The sequence below is a fragment of the Mus caroli genome, chromosome 11, assembly GCF_900094665.2.
Source record: "Mus caroli chromosome 11, CAROLI_EIJ_v1.1, whole genome shotgun sequence".
In the NCBI taxonomy this organism is placed as follows: domain Eukaryota; kingdom Metazoa; phylum Chordata; class Mammalia; order Rodentia; family Muridae; genus Mus; species Mus caroli.
In genome coordinates, this window is record NC_034580.1 from 45650074 (window position 1) to 45675346 (window position 25273).

General features: G+C 50.3%; 1 protein-coding gene across 1 annotated transcript in view; it reads left to right on the forward strand.

Moving 5' to 3' along the window:
• Adamts2 (ADAM metallopeptidase with thrombospondin type 1 motif 2) overlaps positions 1 to 25273 on the forward strand; it is a 201201-nt gene that overhangs the window by 162725 nt on the left and 13203 nt on the right. The window contains exons 6-17 of the mRNA XM_021176447.2: positions 8276 to 8432; positions 10360 to 10465; positions 11165 to 11308; positions 11672 to 11804; positions 12181 to 12294; positions 14678 to 14823; positions 16665 to 16840; positions 19716 to 19849; positions 20557 to 20680; positions 21602 to 21682; positions 22223 to 22389; positions 23672 to 23831. Of these exons, the coding sequence (XP_021032106.1) occupies positions 8276 to 8432; positions 10360 to 10465; positions 11165 to 11308; positions 11672 to 11804; positions 12181 to 12294; positions 14678 to 14823; positions 16665 to 16840; positions 19716 to 19849; positions 20557 to 20680; positions 21602 to 21682; positions 22223 to 22389; positions 23672 to 23831 (1642 nt within the window). The remainder of the gene's footprint in view (positions 1 to 8275; positions 8433 to 10359; positions 10466 to 11164; positions 11309 to 11671; positions 11805 to 12180; positions 12295 to 14677; positions 14824 to 16664; positions 16841 to 19715; positions 19850 to 20556; positions 20681 to 21601; positions 21683 to 22222; positions 22390 to 23671; positions 23832 to 25273) is intronic.

Consider the following 25273-nt stretch of genomic DNA (forward strand, 5'->3'; position numbering starts at 1 on the left):
GGAGGAAGTATGGAGTAAGCAAAGGGTATTCACCTCTGGAACAGAGGTGGGGAGAGGCTGGAAAGCAAAGACAGAGAAGAGAATGAGTCGCAAACCCCCTCTTCCAAGGCATGACCCCCAATGACCTAACTTCCTCCCACAAGGCTCCTCTCCAAAAGATTCTACCACCCAAGGGCACCTCCACTGGTGAACAAGTCTTTAACAGGCTCCTTGGGGGACAGCATAGAGCTAAATGACAAGAAGCATTGTGCTTGACTGTGGGCAGTCTCTGGCTGCAGGTCCAGGGGCAGCATCTTGGCGGAGGGGGATGGGGTGGGGGAGAGGCTATGTGCCCCCTGGGGCCATAGGTGACAGAGGACAGGAGTGCTCCACTCCAGGGCAGCTGCCAGTATCCACAGAGTCTGGCAAAACAGGGATCCAGCCTCTAGCCCCATTTGATTGCACACCAATAACTTCTGCAGATGAATTATTAGAAAAGAGCCCTGCTTTTTTATGATTAAACCCCATAAATTTTCTGAGATGCTCACTCCCTCCAGTTACTTGTGAAAGTTCCTTGTTTCTGCACTTCTCTTGTGTGGAAGGCACCCACGGCCACAGGTCACAGATTCTACCTTGCATAGCTCCGGAGACGAGGTTCTGTGTCAGGGTCTCCAAATAGTGCCATGTTTGTACAAGATGTACTCTGAGCTCAGGAGCCCTGGCCTCCTGAGTACATTCTGGGGTGTACAGGAATGAGAGCTGTACAGCTATTCTTTGTCAAGTGACAGATAAGATGCCAGCACCATGAAGTCACACAATGAGGTGAGGCAGACCTTGGGCACAGTGGCCAGGCAGAGATCTGATGGCTGAGAGGCTCAGTGTCTACTGCCCCCTCCACACCCCACATAGCCTCAGTAATGGGGAAAGCAAAGCTGGGGGTGGGGGGAGGGACTAGATGGGGCTGTGGGGATGGGACAGGTGAATTCTGGGAAGGTACTCAGCATGCTACCTCTGGGTTCCTACTGGGACTGTGATGGTAAAGCTTGGTTGTCAGCGGGATAGGATCTGGACTCACTGCAGAAACAAGTCTCTGGTTAACTGTGGCTGGAAGAGCCACCCTGAATGTGGACGGCACCATATGTAGGCTGGGGTCCTGGGTTGAAGAACAGGGAGAAAGCCAACTGAGCTTCCTGGTGGTGGATGTCTGTCATGTGACCAACCACCTCCCATTCCTGCCCTTGAACTGAGAACCAAGAGAGACCCCTCGTCCTTTAAGTTGACTTTGTCAGCAGTTTGTCACAGCAACGGGACTGGTGACTAATACAAAGAATGCGACCTCATCTCTGGGAGAGTTTAAGCCCTGTAAAACCAAGGTGGCTGGAGCCAGGAAGTCCTAAGCTGTGCTTACCACAGTCAGGGTGCGCTCTAGGGCCTATGAGCCTTTAGTCTTTGGCAAAAAAGTGGCACAGACCCATAGCTCCTACTATGCATCCCTAGTTGTCACTGTAAATGTATCAGCTCCCACCCCCTAGTCCCCCCCTGCCTCATCTCCAGGTCCCATTAGGCTCCAGTGGAGGCAAAATTGGCAACCTTACATGAGAGGTATGCTGTTTATCTCTAGCTCACGGGAGGCCTCCGAGTCATCTCAAGCTCTTCCTAAAACAACATTTTTCTCCATTTCTAATATATATATATATATATATATATATATATCAGAAAAAAGAGATTATCTTATTTTATACAATATGCCACCAGCCAGGGAGCCGAGCATCAGCCGCACTCGTGGGTTGCATAGCAACTGGCTTTTCAATTGATTTTTTTTTTTTTTTTGAGAAGGAACCAAAGCTACTTGAGTGTTCTCATTTTAAATATTTCCTTGGATGATGGAAATCAAAGGAAATGGAGATGAGAGATTTGGGGACAATCCGAGGACATAAGGTATCTTGTGAAGGCTAGCTCGAGACAGGGTGTGCGCCGCTTGTTGAAATTTGTCAGCATTTGGGTGAAAGGTCAGACGTTCCTGGTCTATTAGTAGAAGGCGGAGACATGCTGGGAGGAAAGGAGTCTGCAGGCTAAAGCCTTGGACCAGCACCGTTGTTGTTTTGCTATGTGTCCCACTGTAGAAAGAGCAGAGAGGATCCTGGGACGGATGGGAGAGAGCCTTCTTTCAGATAGCCTTGAATCAAAGACCCTAGGGGCCAAGCTCAGTCTATACTTTAGTCTGGGAAAGACCCCCTGGCATTCTGATAGGGGTAAGACATAATTACCTGTCCCCAGTCATCCTAGGCACACCTCCTCACCAGAGCCCTTAGGTCTAGAATAGATGAGACAGTGCTAATGCTGGACGCTACCACTGGAGGGCGCCTCTGTCCTTTTGATCTGGTCTAATGAGTATACCTTAGGCTGATACTTAGTAAATGACAGTTTATTGCTCATAGTTCTGAAGGCCAGAAAATCCAAAGTCCGAATGTCAGGAGATCTGGAGTCCTCACAGGTAGCTTCATGCCCATGAGTGGCAGATGGGACAAGCCTCAGAGCTATCTGAGAGCCACTCTAGTTCAGGAACCTTTGTCCTACTGACCTGATAACTTCCTAGGGTCCCACATCTTAATACTATTGTATTAGAAATTAGGTTCCAAGATATAAATTCTAATTTTTAGACCATGTCAGGAGTTCTTATTCAACACTGAATCCTGTTCTAGTAGCTTGGCTTTCTTCGATGGGTATACCTTCTTGCCTGCTTTCCCCTGGCAGGTCTAGAAGGCACCTGTACCATGACTTCTGAGCCACCCACATCACCTTGCATGCCACAGATGGGAACAGAAGACACCAGCCTTGGGGAGTCCCGAGGCTGCAGGCAGTCAGGCTAGATAGAGCAGAACTTGTTTTGAAGCATCAGAGATGATGGGCCCTGGTCCTGGCATTCATGCCAGCCCAGTGGTACTTGTGGGACCTTGGATGACTTACTTAACATCACAGAATCTTGTTTTCTCAGCGAGACGAAGTCTAAGGGACCCCAGTGCTTGACAGCAATGACTGCAGTCATGGAGGTCAGACGGGCTGCTGACTCTTCACTGTCTGAAGCCCCCCATCCCCACCCCCACCCCCACCTCCACCTGGCTTTCAGGCTCCCTTCGCTGGGAGTCAGATGGCTTTATTCATACCTCCTTTGGGGGCTCCAGGCGCTGTGGTCCGGAGGTATTTCTCCCCAAGGAAAGAGCACAGTCATATAACTGTCAGAGCAGTGTATGTTTCCATCACTCCGTCTTGGTGATGTTGCCGGGGAGGACGCGTCATAGTGTCCTCAGAGCCTTGCTCAGCTCACTGTCTCGGGCATCCTGTCATGGGACTGACAGGCATCCCCTGATGATAAGGGGACACCCATAGTCACTGTCACCATCTCCATATGACAGTGAAAACGTGGCTCCACGGGGTGAGTGATCTACCAAAAGTCATACATGACAGCCACTTTGTCCCTAGAGGATGAGCCAGTTGCTGTCATTCTGTCAGGCTAGAGAGCACAGATCTTGGGTGAGCTGACCCTGGCTCCCCTGTGCCATTCCCCCTATGTCCAATGCTCCCAGCCGATGGTTCTACAACTTTATGCCCACACTCACGGACTCAGGTTGATGTTTAGAGACACTTTCACTGTTATAATTTGGGAGATGCTCAGGACACACACACACACAGTTAACTGGCCCCAGAGGTCAGCAATACTGAAACTGAGAAGAGAGCTCTACTCAGCCTGAATCTCAGCCCTGTGCATGCTTTCTTAATTCCTGCCTGTTGGGCTAGCCTGAGGCCTCCCAGGGCCAGGGCATTCTGGCATGGGTTTGGTACCAGCTGAAGCCAGGTATCCTTGCAGCCTGAACCACTGGCACTAGAGTGGGCCACATGGTCACTGCCAGAGTAGACAAGGAAAAAGACTTGTGGGTATGGACTGTGTGTCTTGCTTTCTTAAGGGAAGGGTTTATATCCGGTTATAGTTCCGGGTTAGTGTCCATCATGGAGGGAAAAGCCACAGTGGCTTGAGGTAGCTGGTCATGTCACATTATCAGTCAAAGCAAAGAACAACCTATCCTTAGCTCTGTTCAGTTCTGTCCTCCCCAGGCTTCCAGTCAGCAAATTGTGCCACCATGGTGGGTGTGTCTTCTCACCTCAGTTAACAGAATCAATACAATCCCTTACAGGCACGCTCAAAGCCAATCTCCCAGGGGATTATAGATTCTCAAATGGGTGTTAACAATAACTATTGCAAACTGGATGTCATGCCCACACTATCATAGGTCAAAGTTCCTGAGCCCTAGGCTGGGTACTCAGGTTGGACCCAAACACTTTGGGTCAGAGGAGCCCAGAGAGGGACTGAAAGTGTCCAAGAATAGTAGAGCACCCTGTACCCCACACCTCCAGCTCCCTGTCCGTGGCCCTGGGATTGGGTGTGTGCTCACAGACACCACGTGGTGGCGCCCAGCCTGCAGAGCCTTCCTGTTGGCAGTCATGGAGACTGGCCTCCAAACAGCAGATCCCATTTTTCTGTCTCCTTGACCGAAGGAGGGAAGAACATAAATAATTCAGCGCATTCCACAGTAAACAGTCAAGTGTCAAGAGAGCAACGGTTGGAATACAGCTTTCTGCACAAGCCTTAATTGGTTTGTTTAGGGTGAGACCCCAGAATCTGTCTGGTGTCTAGAGGGCTACCATTGCCCGGCTGCAAGTCAGATCTGCCGCCCAGCCTGGAGGAGCTGTGTTCCCTAGCCTGCCGGCCTCCCTCAGGATCTTGGCATTGCATTCTTGTAGCAGCAGCGCCACCTGGTGGTTATTTCCATAGCCTGCCCTTCTGTCTAGAAGTAAACCTACTTCCAGCCAAACTTCCTCCTAACTTTTGTACGACTTCCACCTCCACCTCAGGATTTGGAGTCAACGACTTTAATGGCAAGAGGTGAAGTTTCTTATCTGGGAATTAGGATAACGACAGTGCTTATGTCCTAAGCAGTTTTGAATTTTAAATGAGACGTATGCAGAGGCTTGTTCTCAAAGAGCCAAGGATTCTCGTCCCTGCTGGTGATACTTTTCCATGAGTTCCTAGGAATGTTCCTGCAGCCTCTAGGCCCTCCCTGGGAGGAGTCTTTTAAGGTCATGTGGGGAAAGACAGCTTGTGACTCTCCAGCATGTGTATATTTGATTTTTGTTCATTCATTAATTCATCCCATTTGTGATAATCATGTATGCCCATTGAACAGCACAGGGACAGCCTCAACCCTGTCTAACAAGCATTGTATCTAGATATGGCCCTGTGGGAGCCCACAGCCAGCTTGGGTCTCTCTCCAAGGGCCTAGACATGTTCAGTTGTCCTAGATATCTCTGCCTCAAGCAAAGCTCTTTCAAAGGTGTTTAAATTCTGTGTGCATGTGTGGAGGTCTGTAGGCGTGGTTATATTCATGAGAGTAGGGATGTCCACAGGGGCCTGAAGGTCCTCTGAGCTGGAGCTGGGACTACAGGTTCTCTGCAAGAGCAGTATGCACTCTTGAGCACTGATCCATATCTCCAGACCCTTGGGAGGAGTCTTTTAAGGTCATGTGGGGAAAGACAGCTTGTGGGTCCCAAGTGGAAAGTATGGAGGGTGAGGGAAAAGGGCATGGGGAAGGAGACAGAAACTTCCTTGTGCTTCTAAGGCACATCAGCTGCTTTTCAGTCCTTTAAGCCTCGATTCTATTAGCTTAGCTTGGGTGGCTTAGCTTGGGCCCCAAGGTTGCCTCTTGGCCTGAAGGCGACCAAATGTATACATTTAGTGGTGGATCCTGTACCTTGGAATCAGGGAGCAGGCACTCCCTGGAGATTTCACCAGGTGAACAAACTATACAGAAAAGACCATCTTCAAGATAGAGTCTCCACAGCACCGTGACCAGATCGCACACTCTCCCTGCTAAGCCGTGAGGTGCTCCCCACATATCCTCTGCCCATGTGCACACCCCCTGGCCCTGACATCTCCCAGATGTTGACCCCTTTGACAGTGCAGTGAGCCACATTTACTTCCCCTTCCTGATTGCTCCCCACCATAAGAATCCTGCTCTTTCTAAAATGCACATGCGCCCTGTCCTTAGCCCTGGATACACAATATTGATGCCTTGTCACAGACCATCCTTTGGACAGGGCACTCTGGGACCCCCTAGAATGTTCCAGACCTAGTAAGAACAAAGAACACTTCCCCTTGGGTCCTCAGTGCCTGCTTGAGATAGGCCAGACCTTGAAAAGGTTGGGAGAAAATACAGTTGGTTCTCCACACCCACAGCTTGGCTTCTGCCAATTCCACCAACTACAGATGGAGGATAATCAGGAGGAAGCATGGCATCTGTATTGAACATATGCAGGCTTTTATCTTGTTGTTATTCCCTAAACAATCAGTATAACAACTATGTGCTCCACACTTACACTGCGGTACATGGTATAAGTCATTTAGAGTTTATGTAAAGGATACAGAAAGAGATGTGGGGATACAGCAAATGCTGTATCCTTTTATAGAAGAGACTTGAGCCTTTACTGATGTCTTCATTGGAGTACTAAAATCACTCCTGCAGCAGACATTAAGGGATGACCATATATCCACCACCTACATCTTGTCACTTGAGAACCCGAATGCTTTAATTCTTGGGGTGCCTGCATACATATCAAGGCTTACAAAGGTACAGCATATGGATACTGTTTTCTGAAGTTCTATCTTCCTGTAGTCCTCCTCTGTAGTGCGGCTCCTATCTGGGGCAGTGTTCCCCAAGTCTGTCTCTCTTCCCTGCTCTCTAGAGACCTTTCTTGGGATTCCAAAGCTAGGAAGCAGAACCTAGACCCCTTGAGCTCTGTTTCCATAGCACAAACCCCTTGAGGCTGGGGAACGCTGTAGCAGTCTGCTTTCTTGGAACCGGCAGAGAAGAAAACAAAGCAGGAACAAAAACACAGATCAATATTTCAATAAATTATCCTGCCGTGGCAGTGAAATCACCTTGTCTGCCAAGAGAGGCTCAGGACTGGAGCCCAGCGTCTTGGGGGGAGGAGAGAACCAGCCGGGACCACTCTGCAAAGCAGTGGAGTGTTCCGTCCACCTGCAGTGTTGGCCCCTGTCTACAGGGTGTGTGTGGGGGGTGTCCACTTGAAGAACTGCCTTTATTCAGAAGTTCTTAGTTGATTGATTTGGGGAGTGGGATGGAGTTTTGTTGTATGTTAAAGCTGTTTTGCTCAATGCTTACTTGTACTATTGGCTTGGGAGGTGCTTGGGAATTGAACCCAGGTCTTTTTTTGCTGTGCTGGTCTGACACTGTACCCACTGAGCTTTGTAAACTTTACATTTAACAATAGACCCATCCAAGAAGTCAGCTCTGCAAAGTCTGGGCCTTGGAACTTAAATGCCAGCCATGGGTTAGTGTTCAGTGGACACAACCTCTTCACAGAACCCCTTGGGGGTGGGGGAGGGGTTCTGTCTGCATAGTATTGACCCATTTGTTCTGACCCTGCATCAACCTGGCTCCTGCCCCCAGTGCTGTTCCTCTCCAAATTGCTGGTCCCAATGCCTGATTGTATATTTCTAGCTGAACTCTTCAGTCTCTTCCAAGACTTGGCTGGAACTCTTTTCCCAGGCTGATTGAGGCCATGACCATCAGCTAACTGCTATCTTTTACCTGCCAGCCATTGCCCTTGCCTAGAGTGATCATGGTTCTCACAAAAGAAGTGTGTTGCTCAGAATTCTTTTGGATGCAAGTGACAGTGACCACCTCAGAATTGCTTGCCTCATAAACAAGGCAAGACTACGGGCCAGATGTGGTAGCTTGCCCTATCCATAGGCTAGACTTATGTTGGTTACTAGACCATTCCTCTGTGTTCAACATACATGCATTCGTTTGCTGTCTCTTCAGACATTACAGGAAGCAAGTTGTCATGCCTGAGAAGAGCCTGGGTAGCATGGTGAGGGTCAGCTCTCTGCCCAACAGTCTTGGGCAAACAGGGTCGTGCCTCTGACCAAGGAATGGGCTCCGTAGGAGGATGGCTTGCCACCAGGGGAGACAAGACAAGTTTGTAGCACCCACAAGTTTGTAGCAGGCAAGGGTGATGAGGAACCTTCTCTTCCATTCAGAAGAATAGGGTTGAATGGAAGGCAAATGTCATGGGAGTGACTTAGCAGGGAGCTTCGAGGCCCCTGGACCAAATCCCCAATGGCTTGGTTCTGTCAGCACAACAAACTGTTCGGCTCCTGGATAATCTGCCAGATAGTAATCTGTTTGTCTGTCTGCCTGTCTCTCTCCATCCATTGCAGTCCATGAGCCTCATTGAGATTGGAAACCCCTCTCAGAGTCTGGAGAATGTCTGCCGATGGGCCTACCTCCAGCAGAAGCCGGACACAGACCACGATGAGTACCATGACCATGCCATCTTTCTCACACGGCAGGATTTTGGGCCCTCGGGCATGCAAGGTTAGTCCTGTGCCTACAGGTTCAGGGAAAGAGAACTGGGGCCTGCAGGGAACTCCCAAGAGCTGAAACCTAGTCTAGAAAGTATCTGGGTTGGTAGCATCTACCTCCTGGCTCCAGGAATCAACTAGAACCTGTATCATTTTCCCAGTTCCCCATCCAACGCCCCTCCCTCCCACACAACCCCCCAAACCCATGCTGTAGCCATGTTGTAACCGAGGAAGGTCAGGAATGGCAGGATAGACAAGACAGAGCCTGACAGTCTGAAGAAGAGACCTTGTCCAGAGTCTGGACCTACAGGGTTAAGTTTCTTCCTCTGGCTGCTAAGGAACAAATTGGAATAAATTGATAAACTGCACAAAATCAACAGATATAAAAGAGAAAAAAATAACCAAACCTCATGATTGAAGATGCTAAAGGACATTTCTTAGTAACTGATGATGGATAAAAAAATGAGCAAAGGCATAATAGTTTCGGGCTGATGAAGTGAGATGGCTCAACTGGTAAAGGGACTTGGTACTGAATCAGAGGTCAAGAGTTCAATTTCCGGGACCCTTGTGACAGAAGGAAATAACTGACTCCAAAGCACTGTCTTCTGACCTCACAGTAGCATGTGTATGCCTGCACACATAAACACAAACACACACACACACACAAATAAATAGATGTAATATTATGATTTGAAATAAGCAATTTAACCTTAAGTAGTATCCTAGTTAGGGTTCTACTACTGTGAACAGACACCATTACCAAGACAAGTCTTATAAAGGACAACATTTAGTTGGGCTGGCTTATAGGTTCAGAGGTTCAGTCCATCATCATCAAGGTGGGAGCATGACAGCATCTAGGCAGGCATGGTGCAGGCAGAGCTGAGAGTTCTGCATCTCCATCTGAAGGCTGCTAGTGTAAGACTGACTTCCAGGCAGTTAGGATGAGGGTCTTATAGCCCACAGTGACCCACCTACTCCAACTAACAGAGTCACACCTTCTAATAGTGCCACTCCCTGGGCCAGACATTTTAAAACCATGACAGGTAGTGTATATGGAATGCTACAATAAACCATGAAAGACTATCCACTCTTTACTAAAACCTGTGAAGATATCAGAACAGACTCTGCTGGGCCACAGGGAAATCTTTCAAAATATACAGGGTCAAATAACAGTCCTCCCAGCCACTCTGGAAATTAAGAATTAGATACACAAAATAGGCTGAAGAAACATTACCAGTAGAAATCAGAATGTACTTTTAAGTCCATAGTAAAGATAATGATAACCAGAACTGGTGGAGAGAACCAGAAAGATGGCCCAGCAGGTAAAGACGCCTGCTACTAAGCCTGAAGACCTGAGTTCGATCCCTGGGACCCACACGATGGAAGGGGAGAAGAAACTCCTACAGGTTGTCGTCTGAGCTCCACACAGGCATTGTGACACACGTGCACATGCAACACACAAATGTAATTTTTAAAAGCCAGTGTAAAAAGCTAGCATAGCAGTAAGTCGACACTTATAACTAGGAAGAAGGTTGAAAATAAGCCATAGATACACACATCGCAAGTTGCTTAGCGAAGAGCAACCAACCAAGCCCAACTGGGTAGAAGGGTGGAAATGATAGGAGCCAAAACCCAGCAAGAAGCTGAGAAGCAGAGTGAGGCCACAAGGCGGGTGAAAAGAGCGCGGGCAGGACACTGTCAGGGTGACAGACAAGTCCAGGCAGAGACCTGCACTAGGAAATGAATGCCAGTTGCAGTGTGGGCCATCACAGGCAACATGGCCACCAAGCTCCATGGTGATGGGCAGAGGGCCTAAGGTCAGTACAGGAATCTTCTGCATCCTACCATCGGGGGAAATGGATTCTGGAGAATTGCTCTGGGGTTGTCTGGGGCTAGGACTCTAGGCCCGGCAGCTGGAGCTACCTTCTGTCTCCTCCCAGGCTATGCTCCTGTCACTGGGATGTGCCACCCTGTCCGCAGCTGCACTCTGAACCATGAAGATGGCTTCTCCTCGGCATTTGTGGTGGCTCACGAGACGGGCCATGTGTAAGTAGCCTGCCTGACCATCCCTGTATGGGAAAACCAGATGCTCTACTAAGTGATCACTTTCCCCTGTGCCTGAGAGGGAAGGCCATGTAGGAAAGCCACTTAGACTTGTCCTGCCATTTTGTCTTGAGGTGGGCTTCCTGCTGAGAGATTAAATCAAAGACAAAAGGCACCTAGAGGCAGAGCCAGTACTCTGGGCTATCAGAGAACCAAGGTGTCATTATCTCATTCAAGTCTCAGGTCAGGGATGGAGCCTCACCCCATTTTGTAGATGGGTCACCTAAACTCTGAGGGAGGGTAACCCAGGGTCAAAAGGCCAGGACTCTGCCCAAATGTCTATATTCCAGGCACCATATGAGAGTCTGAATCTTAGGGCGAGATAAGCACTGCTGGGTTCTACAGAGCTGATGGAGGTATGCAGAGGAAGAAGGGGTACTTGGATGATCTGAGCTACAGACAGCCCTGGTCTCAGTGTTCATTCAGAATATTGTGGCCCTCCTTGGAGACATAGTGAGGGGCCTGGCCCGTGAATATCTGACAGATTAGCTTTTGCTTTAAGACTCAAAGTGGGTCAGATCAGAAAAGCTCGGAGATGTTTGTTACTGTGGTTGTTAGAAATGCCTTCCTGGTGTTGAGATGTGGAGATGTGGCAGGTAAGTGCAGTCAGGGTTCAGCCAGGCTGCCTTGTTCCTCACACAGGCTGGGCATGGAGCACGACGGGCAAGGCAACCGCTGCGGTGACGAGGTGCGGCTGGGCAGCATCATGGCCCCCCTGGTACAGGCTGCCTTCCATCGCTTCCACTGGTCCCGCTGCAGTCAGCAGGAGCTCAGCCGCTACCTGCAGTGAGTATCTGCCCTGAGCCCCTGAGGGTGTTCCTTCCTTGGGTTCGGTTCTAAGAAGACACATTGCCCAGGGTGCCTGAATCCAACTTGAACTCTCAGACCATGGAGCCTCTGGCCTGACATGCAAGGCATGGGTGAGAGAGCCTGATGCCAGGAGGGTGTCCTGCTTGGGGGGCGGGGAGGGTCTAGCACTGACACTGAGCATGCCTAGAAGCTGCCCTTGCCAGGTCTTGAAATCTTAAACTGGTGGATGAGGCACATAAAGACCAGAGTTATGAGGTCTTGACCACCATAGTAACTCCGGAAAGGACCTCAGCTTCCCCCACTGAAGATTGCTTGTGGCACCCACGTGTCCCCTTACAGTTCCTATGACTGCCTGCGGGATGATCCCTTCGCCCACGACTGGCCGGCATTGCCTCAACTCCCAGGGCTTCACTATTCCATGAACGAGCAGTGTCGCTTCGACTTTGGCCTGGGTTACATGATGTGCACTGCGGTGAGTGTCCCCAGGGCCCTGCGGTGATGACCCTTTAAGGAGCCAGCCACTCCTGCCCAGGGCCATAGGGATGACCACTTAATTTGCATACTGGATATTCTACCTCTCAGGTGCCTGTCAAAGCTCCCCCAGGTGGGCGGCCTCCAAAGCTGGAGACTTGGGGACCCAGCAATACCCAGAGATCCTGTCATAGCCACACTGCATGCACACGAGCCTCATGGCCCCAGAATCAGATGGAGCTTGCAGCACCCACCCACACAGGCATGTCCACAGGCCAGTTCAGGTTGTAGGATCAGGGCGAACGGGTGGCATTCTGTATGGTCAGCCGAGGAGGGAGGGCAGGCTAATAAACTGAGGGTGTGATCTTCTCTTCCAGTTCCGGACCTTCGACCCCTGCAAACAGCTTTGGTGCAGCCACCCGGACAACCCCTACTTCTGCAAGACAAAGAAGGGTCCCCCGCTGGATGGGACTATGTGTGCCCCTGGCAAGGTGAGTCAGGGGTGAGGGCTCTTCACGCTTAAGGCACACAATCACCAGGGACAGGCCCTGTAGTATCTGCAGCGGTGGAGATCCAGGGGCCTTCTCAGGAGGCCCCAGCCACCCTCTCCTTCCTGCTTCTTCCCTCATATTTGACATACCCTGTCAGGTAGCCCAGGCTGGTCTTGCTATGTAGCTAAGGATGGCCTTGAACTCCGATCTTCCGGTTTCTACCTGCCTAGTGATAGGATTGTAGGCGTGTGCCACCATGCTACGTTTACATGGTCCTAAGGATAGAACCCAGGACTTCCAACATACTGGGCACACTTCCCCAACTTTCATCCCTACTTTCTAATCACTCCACACACTGGGGAGATTGGATCTTCCCACACCCCAGCAGACCAGTCATCTCACATCCCCTTCCTGCCCATGCCGGGTGGCCTTGGGTCAGTTTGCTATAAAGCCAGCAAGAGGCCTGGTGGCTCCCAGGTACAGCCTGAGGTTTAGCCTTGACATGCCCCAGGGCTTCTGGTTTGTCCCTTGTCACGACCACTGCTTAGCCACCTACCCTCCCCACAAATCTGTAGAAAGATTTCTGTTTGCCCAGCCAGAAGTCCAGGCCCGGTTCTCATTGGTTCAGGTGAAAGAATATGCTGACCCCTTAGCCAATCATTTTTCAAGGGCCCTGGCATATGCAGATGAGCTTAAGCCAGGATTCCTTCCCCTACCCGGCTCAGCCCAGTTTGAAGCTACACAGCCATCAATGGGTGTCATGTGAGTGAGAGAATTTCTCTTATCCCTTGTGATGAGGACAGTGACTTAAAGATCTCCACATCCCTACACCATCACACAGGGATTAAGGCTTTACCACTTGAATTTGAGGGGACACAAACATTCAGTCCAGTGTCCCTCCTTGCCTGTGAATTCTACCTCAGCTGACAGGAGCCAACATGTCTGCTTCCCACCGTGTTCAAGTGAGGGAAGCTTTAAAGGGAGAGCTGAGGTAACTTATGGCCCCAAAGGAGGTGCCAGGATCACTTAGTCGTGACTGCTGGCCATGTGTCCATTTCCCCAGCCTGACTGCACTGAATAGAGCCCTTGACTGCAATCAAAACTCCAAAAAGGAGACTCCCAAGAAGGGCAATCCCTGCAGGCTTCATGTCATGTCTCCTTCTACCACAGGGATGCCAGGGATCAAACTCAGGTTATCAGGTTTGGTGGCAAGTGCTTTTACTTAATGAGCCATCCTGCTGGCTTTTGTACTTCGAGGTCCCACACAGATTCGAGTACACACATGCACCCACCGTCACCCCCATACACACATGTACCCACACACATGCAAACACACATTTGGAACACACACATACATGTGCATGTGCATGCGCACACACACAAAATAAAAAAAATTAATTTTCTTTTTTTAGTTTGGATCATTTGTGGTAATTACGCTGTTAATTGTGTTTATTTTAAGCGATACTTTTCTTATTCTAAATCAACAACAAACCATTTGTTGGATTATGGTATACCGAATGACTAATTTACTGTTCTAAATTCTGAAATCTTCTTGACATGGACTCCTTAGGGCTTTGAAAGCGTCCTCCACTGGGAAGAGTGAAGTGATGGAATTTAGCGGTTTTCCCTGTCCCAGGCTTGTGTTGGAGACATGTTGGCTCATGTTGAAGACATGCTGGCTCATGTTAGAGACATGCCGGCTCATGTTGGAGACATGCCGGCTCATGTTGGAGACATGTTGGCTCATGTTGGAGACATGTTGGCTCATGTTGCCCTTGTGCTTTCTCCATTCCTGTACTCCTAGAATTCTTCCTCCATCCCCCCAAGTTTCCTTGGTCCTGATATGTCTCCAGGACCTCTGGCATGTTGCTCTTGCTGCATCTATGCACATGAGGACATTTATCTTGGGACCATGATATGCAGTGGGCACAGGAAGTTCAGAGTAGGCTAGACAAGGCCCTAAAGGGTGGGCCTGCACAGCCCGCTCCTCTTGTTGTCACAGGCAAGGTGAGGCCTGTCTCAACTGAGGGTTTTGATCTTTTGGGCCAGTAAGATTTGATATCGCCTCCGCATCCCTGTGCCTTCAGAGCAGGCCCAGGGCAGCCATAACTGACTGCCCCAGTGAGGGGGGTAGGCCTCTCCAGCAACTCTCATGCCTGGAGTGGGTCAAGGGAATGCCGTCTTACTTTTTCTTTGTAATTACTTCTGTTTTTTTGTTTTAATTTGGAGGGGTGAGGCATGTGCCACAGAAGTCAGAATACAACACAGGACATCAGTCCTCTCCTTCCACCCTGTGGGTCTCAGGGATCAAACTCAAGTTTATCAAGCACCAAAGGCTTTTACCCAATGAGCCATCTCACCGGCCTGCGTCCCTATCTTTTAGCACTGCTTCAAAGGCCACTGCATCTGGCTGACACCCGATATCCTCAAACGAGATGGCAACTGGGGTGCCTGGACTCCGTTTGGCTCCTGCTCACGCACCTGTGGCACAGGCGTGAAGTTCAGGACCCGCCAGTGTGACAACCCACAGTGAGTTGACTTGACATTGCTGAGGGACCCTAAGCTGGCAGAGAGAGTAAGGCAAACCTCCCAGTCCTAATTTCTCCCCCACTTAGGTTCAGAGGAAGGGCTCCTTCCCTGACTCAGAACCCATAGCACCCTAGAAACGTCAACTCCTGCTCACTGCCCTGGGGCCCCTGGTCCACTTTAGACAGTCCTTCTTGGCCTAGGGAATGGAAGAGAGAAGATGGAGCAGAGATGAGGAATTGGTGGGGTGGGGTCCGCAATGGAGGTTCTCATGGAACCCAGGATGCCAGGAGCCTTGACCATAGCAGGTGTAGCCAAGTAGCTCGTTTCTAGTTAGGTGAGAGACAGGGTTAGGGACTGCCACTGGTGCTTCAGCACCCAAGCTCCCCATCCCCTCCTTTCCTCTCTCCCCAGGCCCTGTGGCTACTCACACACATATGGGGTCACTTGTCTATCTTGGGTTGGACTATATGATGTTTTAAAGATTTTGCTTTACCTGCAAATACAATCTAGAACGTCACATAAAACCGTAATCTGACTGCCAGCCCCTAAGTGGGCCAGGAGCAGGCTGTCTCAAAAGTCCCTGGACATATCCAGTCTGTCTGATCTCAGGCCACTGAGGCAGCTCCTATTCTTTGTTCCCCGAGACAGTTGCCCTGTTTCTGTCAAACTAGACACTGTCCACCAGGGAGCCAAAGAGATCAGCAGTCACAGCCAGGGAGAAGGGTCAAGACGTTATCGAGGATGAGGACAAACTACCTGTGTCTGACCACCCCATCTGTACATGAAAGCCTTTCTCCCCCAGACCATCCTTCTGCTTGGGGTCCCAGGCTATCCTGCAGAGAGCCTGATGGGAAGGTGGAGCATAGTGATCCCTTGAGCAGCCCTGAAGGATTTTTCTCTTGCTTTGGGAAGAGAGGAGCACCACAGAGAACTAGAGCCTCAAAAGGCCTTGGTGGGTTGGAACTGTTCTCTGCACAGTGAGGAAGTCACAGAAACGTGACTCATGCTCTCTAAGGTGGAGAGACCCAGCCCTATATCAGATGTTTGTTAAGAGATGTATGCGTGTACAATTCCACAACTCCAGGATTACTCTAGGTACTTTCTGCAGCATGATGGTTCAGTTCTGTGTGCCCAGGGCCTTGTCCTAGGGATACTCAACCAGACCTTGTCATCCTGGGATTTGTGATCCAATGGAGCAGAGAGACTCCTAACATGTAGTCATAGCTCTGTGCTCATTAACAGTCTTGAGCTTTGAGGCTAGGGTGAAGGTGGCATGCCCAGGGATGCGCTCTCTCTCCCTCTCCCTCTCCCTCTCCCTCTCCCTCTCCCTCTCCCTCTCCCTCTCCCTCTCCCTCTCCCTCTCCCTCTCCCTCTCCCTCTCCCTCTCCCTCTCCCTCTCCCTCTCCCTCTCCCTCTCCCTCTCCCTCTCCCTCTCCCTCTCTCTCTCTCTGTCTCTTTGTCAGGGTTTCTCTGTGTAGCCCTGACTGTCCTGGAGCTCACTTTGTAGACCAGGCTGGCCTCGAACTCATAGAGATCTGCCTGCCTCTGCCTCCTAAATGCTGGAATTAAAGTCATGCACCACTATGCCTGGCTAATGAGACCTTCTCAAAAGAGCACAAATGGGGAGGAGGGGTTGGTGGCTACTGTCAGCTCCTTCTAGTCTTGATGTCCCAAGGCCTACCTGGCTGAGAGCTACCTGTGTCCTAGTAGGGCTGTGTCTCTTTACTCAATAGAAGTTCCCACTCCGTATCTGAGACTCAAGGATTTCCCTAAAAATGCCACCCAGGGGCAGGTATTTTTCCAGAGGCCCCAAGAAGGGGAACCTTTGCTTTTTCCTGCAGTCCTGCCAATGGGGGCCGCACCTGCTCGGGCCTGGCCTATGACTTCCAGCTCTGCAACCCCCAGGACTGTCCCAATTCCCTGGCTGACTTCCGGGAGGAGCAGTGTCAGCAGTGGGACCTGTACTTTGAGCACGGTGACGTCCAGCACCACTGGCTGCCTCACGAGCACCGGGATGGTGAGCTTCTGGGAAACGGATGGGAGTCAGCTCAGGACGCTGGGCAGGGCAGGCAAACGGATGGGAGTCAGCTCAGGACGCTGGGCAGGGCAGGCAGGGGCATGCACTGTTGTACACCTCTGATCCTGCAGGAGGCAAATCTGTGGTGATGCTTGGACCAGCAGCAGGGCACAGTGCTGGCTAGTGTGGCTCCAGGGTCCCACTCCTGAGCAAGGGCTCTGGGCTGGGGACAGGGCTTCAGTTCCAAGGGAACCAGAACACCAGACGTGGAACGGATGCTGGGATGGAGGTTCAGAGGGCACAAAGTCCTACAATACCCATGCAGGGAACAAGACTGGAGTTGCATGGCACCTCAGGTGTGGGGTAGGGGCAGAAGTTGAGCCCGTGAGGCAATCAGGTGACTTCTGATAGGTAACTGAGCTGGTTTCTTTTCTGTTGCTGTGATAAAGTACCCCAACAAAAACAACCTAAGGGAGAAAGGGTTGGTTCTAGCTAACAGTTCCAGGCTACAATCTATTATAGCAGGGATTACATCGAGGCCACAGCACTTGATACATTCAGAGTCACGAGCAGAGAGAAAAAGAATGCATGAATGTGTGCATGCGTTCAACTCTTTCTCTCTTTGACACAATCCAGAACCCAAACCCAGGGACTGACACTACCTGCTCTCAGCCTGGTTCTTCCCTTCTCAGTGAAGGCAATGAGGACAGTCCCCTACACACATGCCCACACCTACACACATGCCCACACCTACACACATGCCCACACCTACACACATGCCCACACCTACACACATGCCCACACCTACACACATGCCCACACCTACACACATGCCCACACCTACACACATGCCCACACCTACACACATGCCCACACCTACACACATGCCCACACCTACACACATGCCCACAGGATGACCTGGTCTAGACCATCCTGTGCTGGGATCCTCCCCCAGGAAACTCTAGACTGTGTCCAGCTGGTAGTTAAAACTGACTGTCACAGCAACCGCTCTCACATGAGGACTGTCCATTGCAAGTGGCAGAAACTGAACCAAACAGTTGACGCTTTAAATGGCACTTATTTTGTGTCTTATGAAATTGAAGACATTGTAGCCTTAGTGTCCCCTCACTAAGATACCCAGCTCCATGGATGTTCAAGTTCCTGTAGAAAATGTTTGTGTATAACTTATACACGTTTCTCCAGATACATTCAGATGACTTATACTACCTAACTCGCCAGAGATGCTATGCAAATGGTTGTTGTTTAGTTAGTTTTCTACTGCTGTGATAAGGTAATTCATAATAGAGTTTGGCTTGACTTATGATTTCAGAGTCCATGATGGTGAAACAAAAGAACCCCTGAGAGTTCTTGATCCATAACCATGAGGGCTGGAGAGAGGGGGAGAGGGGAGAGAAAGAAACGAGAACAATGGGGGTCTCATGAGTTTTTTGAAACCTCAAAGCCCATCCCCAATGACATGCCTTCTCCAGCAAGGCCATAGCTCCTAATGCTTCCCAAACAGTTCCACCTGGTGAGAACCAAGCATTCAAACACATGAGCCATTCTCATTCAAACCAGCACCATTGTTCATCTGTATTAGTTAGAGAATAACGAGCAAGGGTCCATACAAGGTCAGTGCAGAGGCAATTCTTTTTTCAAACATCTCCAGTCTATTATGGGTTGAGCCCTTAGATGGAGGACATGAATACAAGAGACTGGTTCTATTCCATTTGTGTTCCTCTCTCTTCCATTTGTATGTTTTAAGCATACAATTTCTATCTCACTCCCCCCAAGCACTGGACAGAGAATGGGAGCTGGGAGTGAGTCTGGGTGCCAATTGGAGTCACCGGCTTGTGCTGATTCAAGGCTGAGGGACAACAGAGCTGACAGGGCTGGGGGACATGAAGCCTGGTGACCCAGTGCATCAATTGCTTCTGATAATTAATCCTGAACAAAGAAAGTGACTTGAGCCCAAATCCAAGAGGGTCTGGCTACATTGGATTGACTCTTACAGCGTCACTCACTGTGCAAAATAATGGGATTCACTGTGACAGTTTAATACATGTCTGTCATCTTTTGATTATGTTGCCCCTTCATTATATTCTTACCACAATAAGCAGATATCTTTGAGAGAAGGGAGGGAGAGAGATTCTGAATATGAGCGAAAATGTGAGACTTGATTTTCTGAGTCAGGCTTAATTTGTTTAATATGATGAATCTCAAATTCCCCTCATCTTCCTGAAGACAATGTAATTATCTCCTCTATGTCTGAATAAAACTCCATGTGTATACATATCACATTTTAAAATCCACCCCTCTGTCAGTAGACACATACCTAAGATTCCACACTTTGGGTCTTGTGAACAGTTTGAACGTGCAGGCATCTCTGTGGTGTACTCACTTAGAGTCCTTGGGGTGTGTTCCCAGGAGTGGTACAGCACAACATGTGAGAATCATAGCTTTAGTTTGTGGAGGAGTGTCTACACTGATTTCCACAGTGGCTGCACTCCCTCACACTTCCACCAACAGTGAGGAAAGGTTTTGAGAAAGGCTTTTTAGGTAGAGACCCTCTACAGAGTTGAGGGGTTCCTCCAAGTAGGGCTGTGGGGACAGAAGACGTGGGCCAGGTTCACATCCTGGCTGGACCAATTGGGAAAAATCTCTTCCTAAAGCCAATAGCACCAGAGTCAAAGTCTCAGAAGCCAAAAGGGTAGGAAGAAAGTTGCCATCCCCTGTCTCTTTCTCTGTGTCCTCCCAGAGCACAGATTCGCAGGGATTAGGGATGGGCCTGGTGAGTTCTAAGAACACTGGGAGTTTTCTCTCTGGGGATCTTTCTAGACAGCTCTAGACTAACACCCTATCATGTTTCTTCCAGCCAAGGAGAGATGCCACCTCTACTGTGAGTCCAAGGAGACAGGGGAGGTGGTGTCTATGAAGCGCATGGTGCACGATGGAACACGCTGCTCCTACAAGGACGCCTTCAGCCTGTGTGTGCGTGGGGACTGCAGGGTGAGTGCCATGAGGCAGCAGACCAAGGCTCAGGGTTGCCACCTTCTGGGATCCTCTCCTGTTCTGTTCAGACTCCACTGCCTAGAGAAAGGTGTTGGGCTTTCCTACATCTATTAACAAGTAGCACCATCCTCCACCACAGACATTCTGGTTCCGGTGCACAGACTCACGGGTGATGAGTCCTCTAGAATGTGGGATCTAGGGTCAGACTAAGCCTTCCATGCTTACAAGGCAAGCCTCAGCATCTTTGGGCTGTTGCAGGGAGTGAGCAGGATGTAAAAACAATGTAAAAACAATGCCCTTTCACTAGGCTCTACCTCTTAAAGATCCCACCACCTAAGAGTTGCTACATTGAGACAAAACAGCCTAAGCTTTGAGTGGAACCCCTCAGGGCTGCCTCCAGGGTGGGCTATGTGGGTGCTCTTGGAGATAGGCAGCATGGAAGGGCTGAGGACAGAAATACTATGATGAGACAGGCTCTGTGCTCTGCATGAACTGAAGCAGAGAGAGAGAGAGAGAGCACATGGCCCATGACGGTCATATGGGGTCGGCCTCTCTCTAAAGCCCTTCTTCCCCTGTATCAGGAGCTGCTAAGAAGGGATGCACAGATCCTGGCTGTGGTAGGGAACTGGTACTATAGGTCTTGGGGTCTCATGCATGAACAAGGGTGATCTCTCAAATGTCCCCTGCCCTCTCTTTCCCTGCAGAAAGTGGGATGTGATGGGGTGATCGGGTCCCGCAAGCAGGAAGACAAGTGTGGCGTGTGTGGAGGCGACAATACCCACTGTAAAGTGGTGAAGGGCACATTCACGAGGTCACCCAGGAAACAAGGTGAGAAGCCCACCTTCTACCTAGGGTGGAATGCTGGTAGCACCTGTGGGTCTGGGACCCAAGTGTCCCCACCCTTGGGACCCTCTATAGGCCCATGACTATTTGGGACTCGGGGCTATGAGGGTCAAGGGGAAAGAGAACGGGTTGGGGGATCCTGAGTCTGAGTTCCCGTGGGTGTGACGGAGAGAAAACTGGATTACAGGTGGACTTTAAAAGCCTTCATCTGAGGTGAGGGGCTGACAGAGGGCAAATCTCTCCGCCCTTCAGGTTACCCAGATGCCTGTTGTTTGATCCCTCCCTCTCCTGCCCACAGAGGGCTGTCATCAGGACTTCCCTGAATCTAGCGCATAGGGGACACCCTCAAGCCACATCAAAAACACAGCAGCCCAGTACTGAGGCTGAGTTTCCATAGGACCCTGCACCCTCTGGGTTGGCCTGCAGCAACTGACCACACCCCTGTGGTCTCAGTCAGCCTGTGTCCAACATGCAGACAGGCCTCTTCTGTTTTCTGGTGTAAGGCTACAGAGCAAACCTATAGTCCCTGGCTAGAAGGCACGGGCCAGAAATGGCCTTGCAGGTCAGGTGCTCAGCTCTGGTCTTGGCAGCCCCACATACGGGGTTCTAACATGGTTTGCAGATGAAGGCTTCCCTGGGGCCTGCTTGCTAGATGAGGTATCTTAGACTAACTTCCAGCATGGCTGGAACCTGAACATTCAGTGAAAGAGGCAGCAGAGAGCCACTTGGGACTTGGAGGCGAGCAGGAATGCAGGGTAGGGAGTAGCCAGCTTTCCAGTTGACCCCTCTCCTACCCGAAAGCAGAAGCTTTGCTGTAGTGAAGCTGTCTTGGAGAGCAGACCTCTCCCAGGGCATGTGCATTGGAATGGCTTCCTGTCTTCTCATCTGGCTTTCCCACCCACAAAGATTACATCAAGATGTTTGAGATCCCCGCGGGAGCCAGACACCTGCTCATCCAGGAGGCCGACACCACCAGCCACCATCTGTGTGAGTCACAGCCTAATGTCTGTCCCAACACCTGTGAGACCTGTCCTCTGGGATGGGCAGAGTACCCAAGCTCCGAGGCTTGGGCTGTGTGGCCAGGTCCTGAGATGGACAGCCTTGATTGACAGATGTGCCTCAGTCCCAGGCCACCTGTCTCTCCACTCATCACACTTCATGGCTCTTCCTACATGTATCTTCCACGGCGAGATCAGAACCTGAGATCAGAGAGCTCCTCTGGCAGCAGCTACTGATGGCCCTGGGTCCCATTGAGGTCATGTTGCTCCAGCTTGCAGAAGGATGGAAGTCCACCCTCTCTGAGGGGCACTGGGCTAGGCAGTAGTTAACCTGGTCTTCATAGAGCAATCAAGGGCAGGATATGAATCCCAAAACAAGTCGGGTTACTGGTAACAAGGACAGACACCCCCCCTCCGGTGCATGGAGGGAGGGGAGCACAGCTAGGAAACCCCTATGGCCTCCCTGCCAACCAGTAGGACCAGTAGCTGTGTGCTGCAGTGACTGTGTGCTCCCCTTTACCATTCTCAGCTGTCAAGAACCTGGAGACAGGCAAGTTCATCTTAAATGAAGAGAACCACTTGGACCCCAATTCTAGATCCTTCATTGCCATGGGTGTGGAGTGGGAGTACAGGAACGAGGAGGAGAGGGAGACGCTGCAGACCATAGGCCCACTCCACGGAACCATCACCGTGCTGGTGAGTGCTGCCCACGGCCCCAGTTTGCGGGTGCACAGGCCCCCCTGCGGGTGCACACAGCCCTAGCCCGTGCGTGGGAGACCTGGGACGCTCAAGCTCTGCCTGTACGCTTAAATCTATGCTCTGAGCAGCCTCTTTCCCTGCCATGGTCTCCTTCTCCATGTCAGCCATGAGTGGGCATGGACCCACACGTCAGGGCCCTGCTTTCTACACCCCTCTTAGTGACCCTGGGCAAAGTATGCTCTCTAGACATTTCCATTTTGTCTATTTGAATGACATTCACAGTTATGCCATCAGATGCGTTAATCTCTGCAGATGTGCTGAAATTCTCACACCTGAGAGCTCAAAAACCAGTTACAGGTTACACTGAACTTTGTGTCCAAGCAAAACTGGATCTCAGATCCCCTGGGTGTAGGACCATAGGCTGCTCCTGATTATGGGAACTCCTGGTGGAGTGGGGAGACCTGGATTTTCAAGTCCCTTTTAAAGTTGTATTTTAATTAATTGCTTAAGTGGTATAGTTTATTTATTAAAACAAACAAGCAAACAGATACATGGTGTCATGCACCTGTAGTCCCAGGACTCAGGAGGCAAAGCAAGATTAAAGCAAGCTCCAAGCCAGCCTCATCTACATAGCAAACTCCAGGTCAACCTGGTCTATGGAGCTAGCTCCAGGCCAGCTGGGACAATTTAGTCTCAAAAATGAGAGAGAGGGAGGTCCGTAGGTGTGGATCAGAAGGCGAGAGCACTTAAGTTCTCTATCAGAGGACTAGAATTTGGACCCCAGCACCCACAGCAAGAAGCATACAAATGCCTATAGCTCCTCCGCAAGGGGTTCAACACCCTCTCTGACCTCTGTGGGCGCTGAATGAGTACATGCATGAAAAAATAAATCAATAAGATGTAACTTAATGCTTTTCTGTTGTGACCAGCAGCCTATGCGATCCTAGCTCTCTATAGATTCTCCTTAGAGGTTAGATTCTCATAAACCCACTCATGTCACACAAAAGTTCATTTGGCTACACCTAAACTACTACCAGGATCCATCGCTGCTGTTAGCATCACAGGAGGGTTGCTCCACATCCCACTAGCCAGGGAAAAGGTCCAAATTCCAAATTTCAAGCACCACTGTAAAGCTGAAAAGCCATTCAAGATAACCATCGTAAGTCTGGGGCTGTCTATCTCCCCTGGCTGTCAGTCTACCTGATGCCTCTAAATTGGCTATAGAGGGAGGATAAGAAGCTGAGCAGACATACTCATGACCATGTTGGGGTGGCCCCAGGTTATTCCTGAAGGAGACACCCGGATCTCACTGACATACAAATACATGATTCACGAGGACTCCCTCAATGTTGACGACAACAATGTCCTGGAAGATGACTCTGTGCGCCACGAGTGGGCCCTGAAGAAGTGGTCTCCCTGCTCCAAGCCCTGCGGTGGAGGTGAGGAGGGGTCCTCACTGCTGGGGTTCCCAGGATCGATTGGAGGTGGAACAGCCCTGGCTTGAGACTCAGTGTGAGCCTAGGGGAGGTTGGGGCTGGTTGGATGGGCTTCTGAGGGAAGCTTCCTGGGCCAACAGTACCCTCCTGACTACAGCTCTGGGGCAGTGAGCTTGTCCTTTGCCAAGGATGAGAAATGCCCATTGGAGCAGCACATAAGCAGCCTCTACTGGCATGACCAAGGGCTTAGCCTATGCTGGGAAAGGTCTGGGCATAGTTGGGAATGTCGGGTGCTTGCTTGAGACACCAGGCAAAATATGGCCAGAATGGCCTGTGGGGCATCAGTCACACCAGTGTGGACAGCAGCAGTACATGGGGAGGGAGGCTAGCCTGATGGAAGGTGTGAGCTGTTTGGGCAAGCAATACTAACAAGACTCCAGCCACACTGGGGACATCTCAGAGGGTTGGGGGGGGGTCCCCTTTCCCTAAGTCTATTCAGAAAAAAAAACACAAACCTGACCAATCTAGATTTGGGGCCTGGAATAGGTAGAGGGAAAGCGGTCTCTAGTGGCCTCAGAGAATTCAACAAGGAGCCTGGGAACCTCCTTCTCAGCCATGGCAGTCTTAGCTCTCTGGTATGTGTTGGAAACGCTATTTAATAGCTCTTTTAGTTATTAGACCTGGCCAGTACTCCAATAATCAAGACTGAGTTCTATTGATTTATTTAATCAGCTCCTGCACAATTACTGGGGAATTACCTCTAATCTATTTTTCTATACACTAGACTGTTAATTCCACAGCTGAGCGCCCCAAGTACTTGCTTATGAGGTGGGCCAGGTTATTTCTGCTCCACCAATCTGTCCTCAGGGGGCAATTCACTCGACCATGTGCTCCTGATCCATCACATCTACTGGGGACTTCCTCCTGTTCTCCTTCTCTCTCTCTCTCTCTCTTTCTCTCTCTCTCCCCAGCCCAGTAACTCAAGTCCTGCCTACCTCCATTCTCCTCAGTAATTGGCTGTAGACACTTTTATTTAACCAATAGCTTTACATACAAATACATGACCCATGAGAACTTGGTTTGGGGGAGGAACTGGAGAGCAAGGTTTACATAACAAAGGTCTATGTATTCAGAATCCACTCTGAGGGCAGCCAGATCTTGGGGTTCAGATTTTAGCATTTGTATACACAGCACTAGACGAACCCCAACAGTTTTGCCTTGTTGATGCTCCATCTCCACACCCCACCTCCATCTGGTCCAGACCCATGTTCCCGCTGACCCTTGTAGATCCACTCGGGGTCCAAGAACGACCTTTTAAAGGAATGAATGTGCACTGGAGAGATGGCTCAGTGTCTACTGCACTTGCCTGGCAAGTGTGAGCACCAGAGTTCAGATCCCCGGAACATATGTAAAAGCAGGGTGGACGTGGAAGCCCTCCTGTAAGT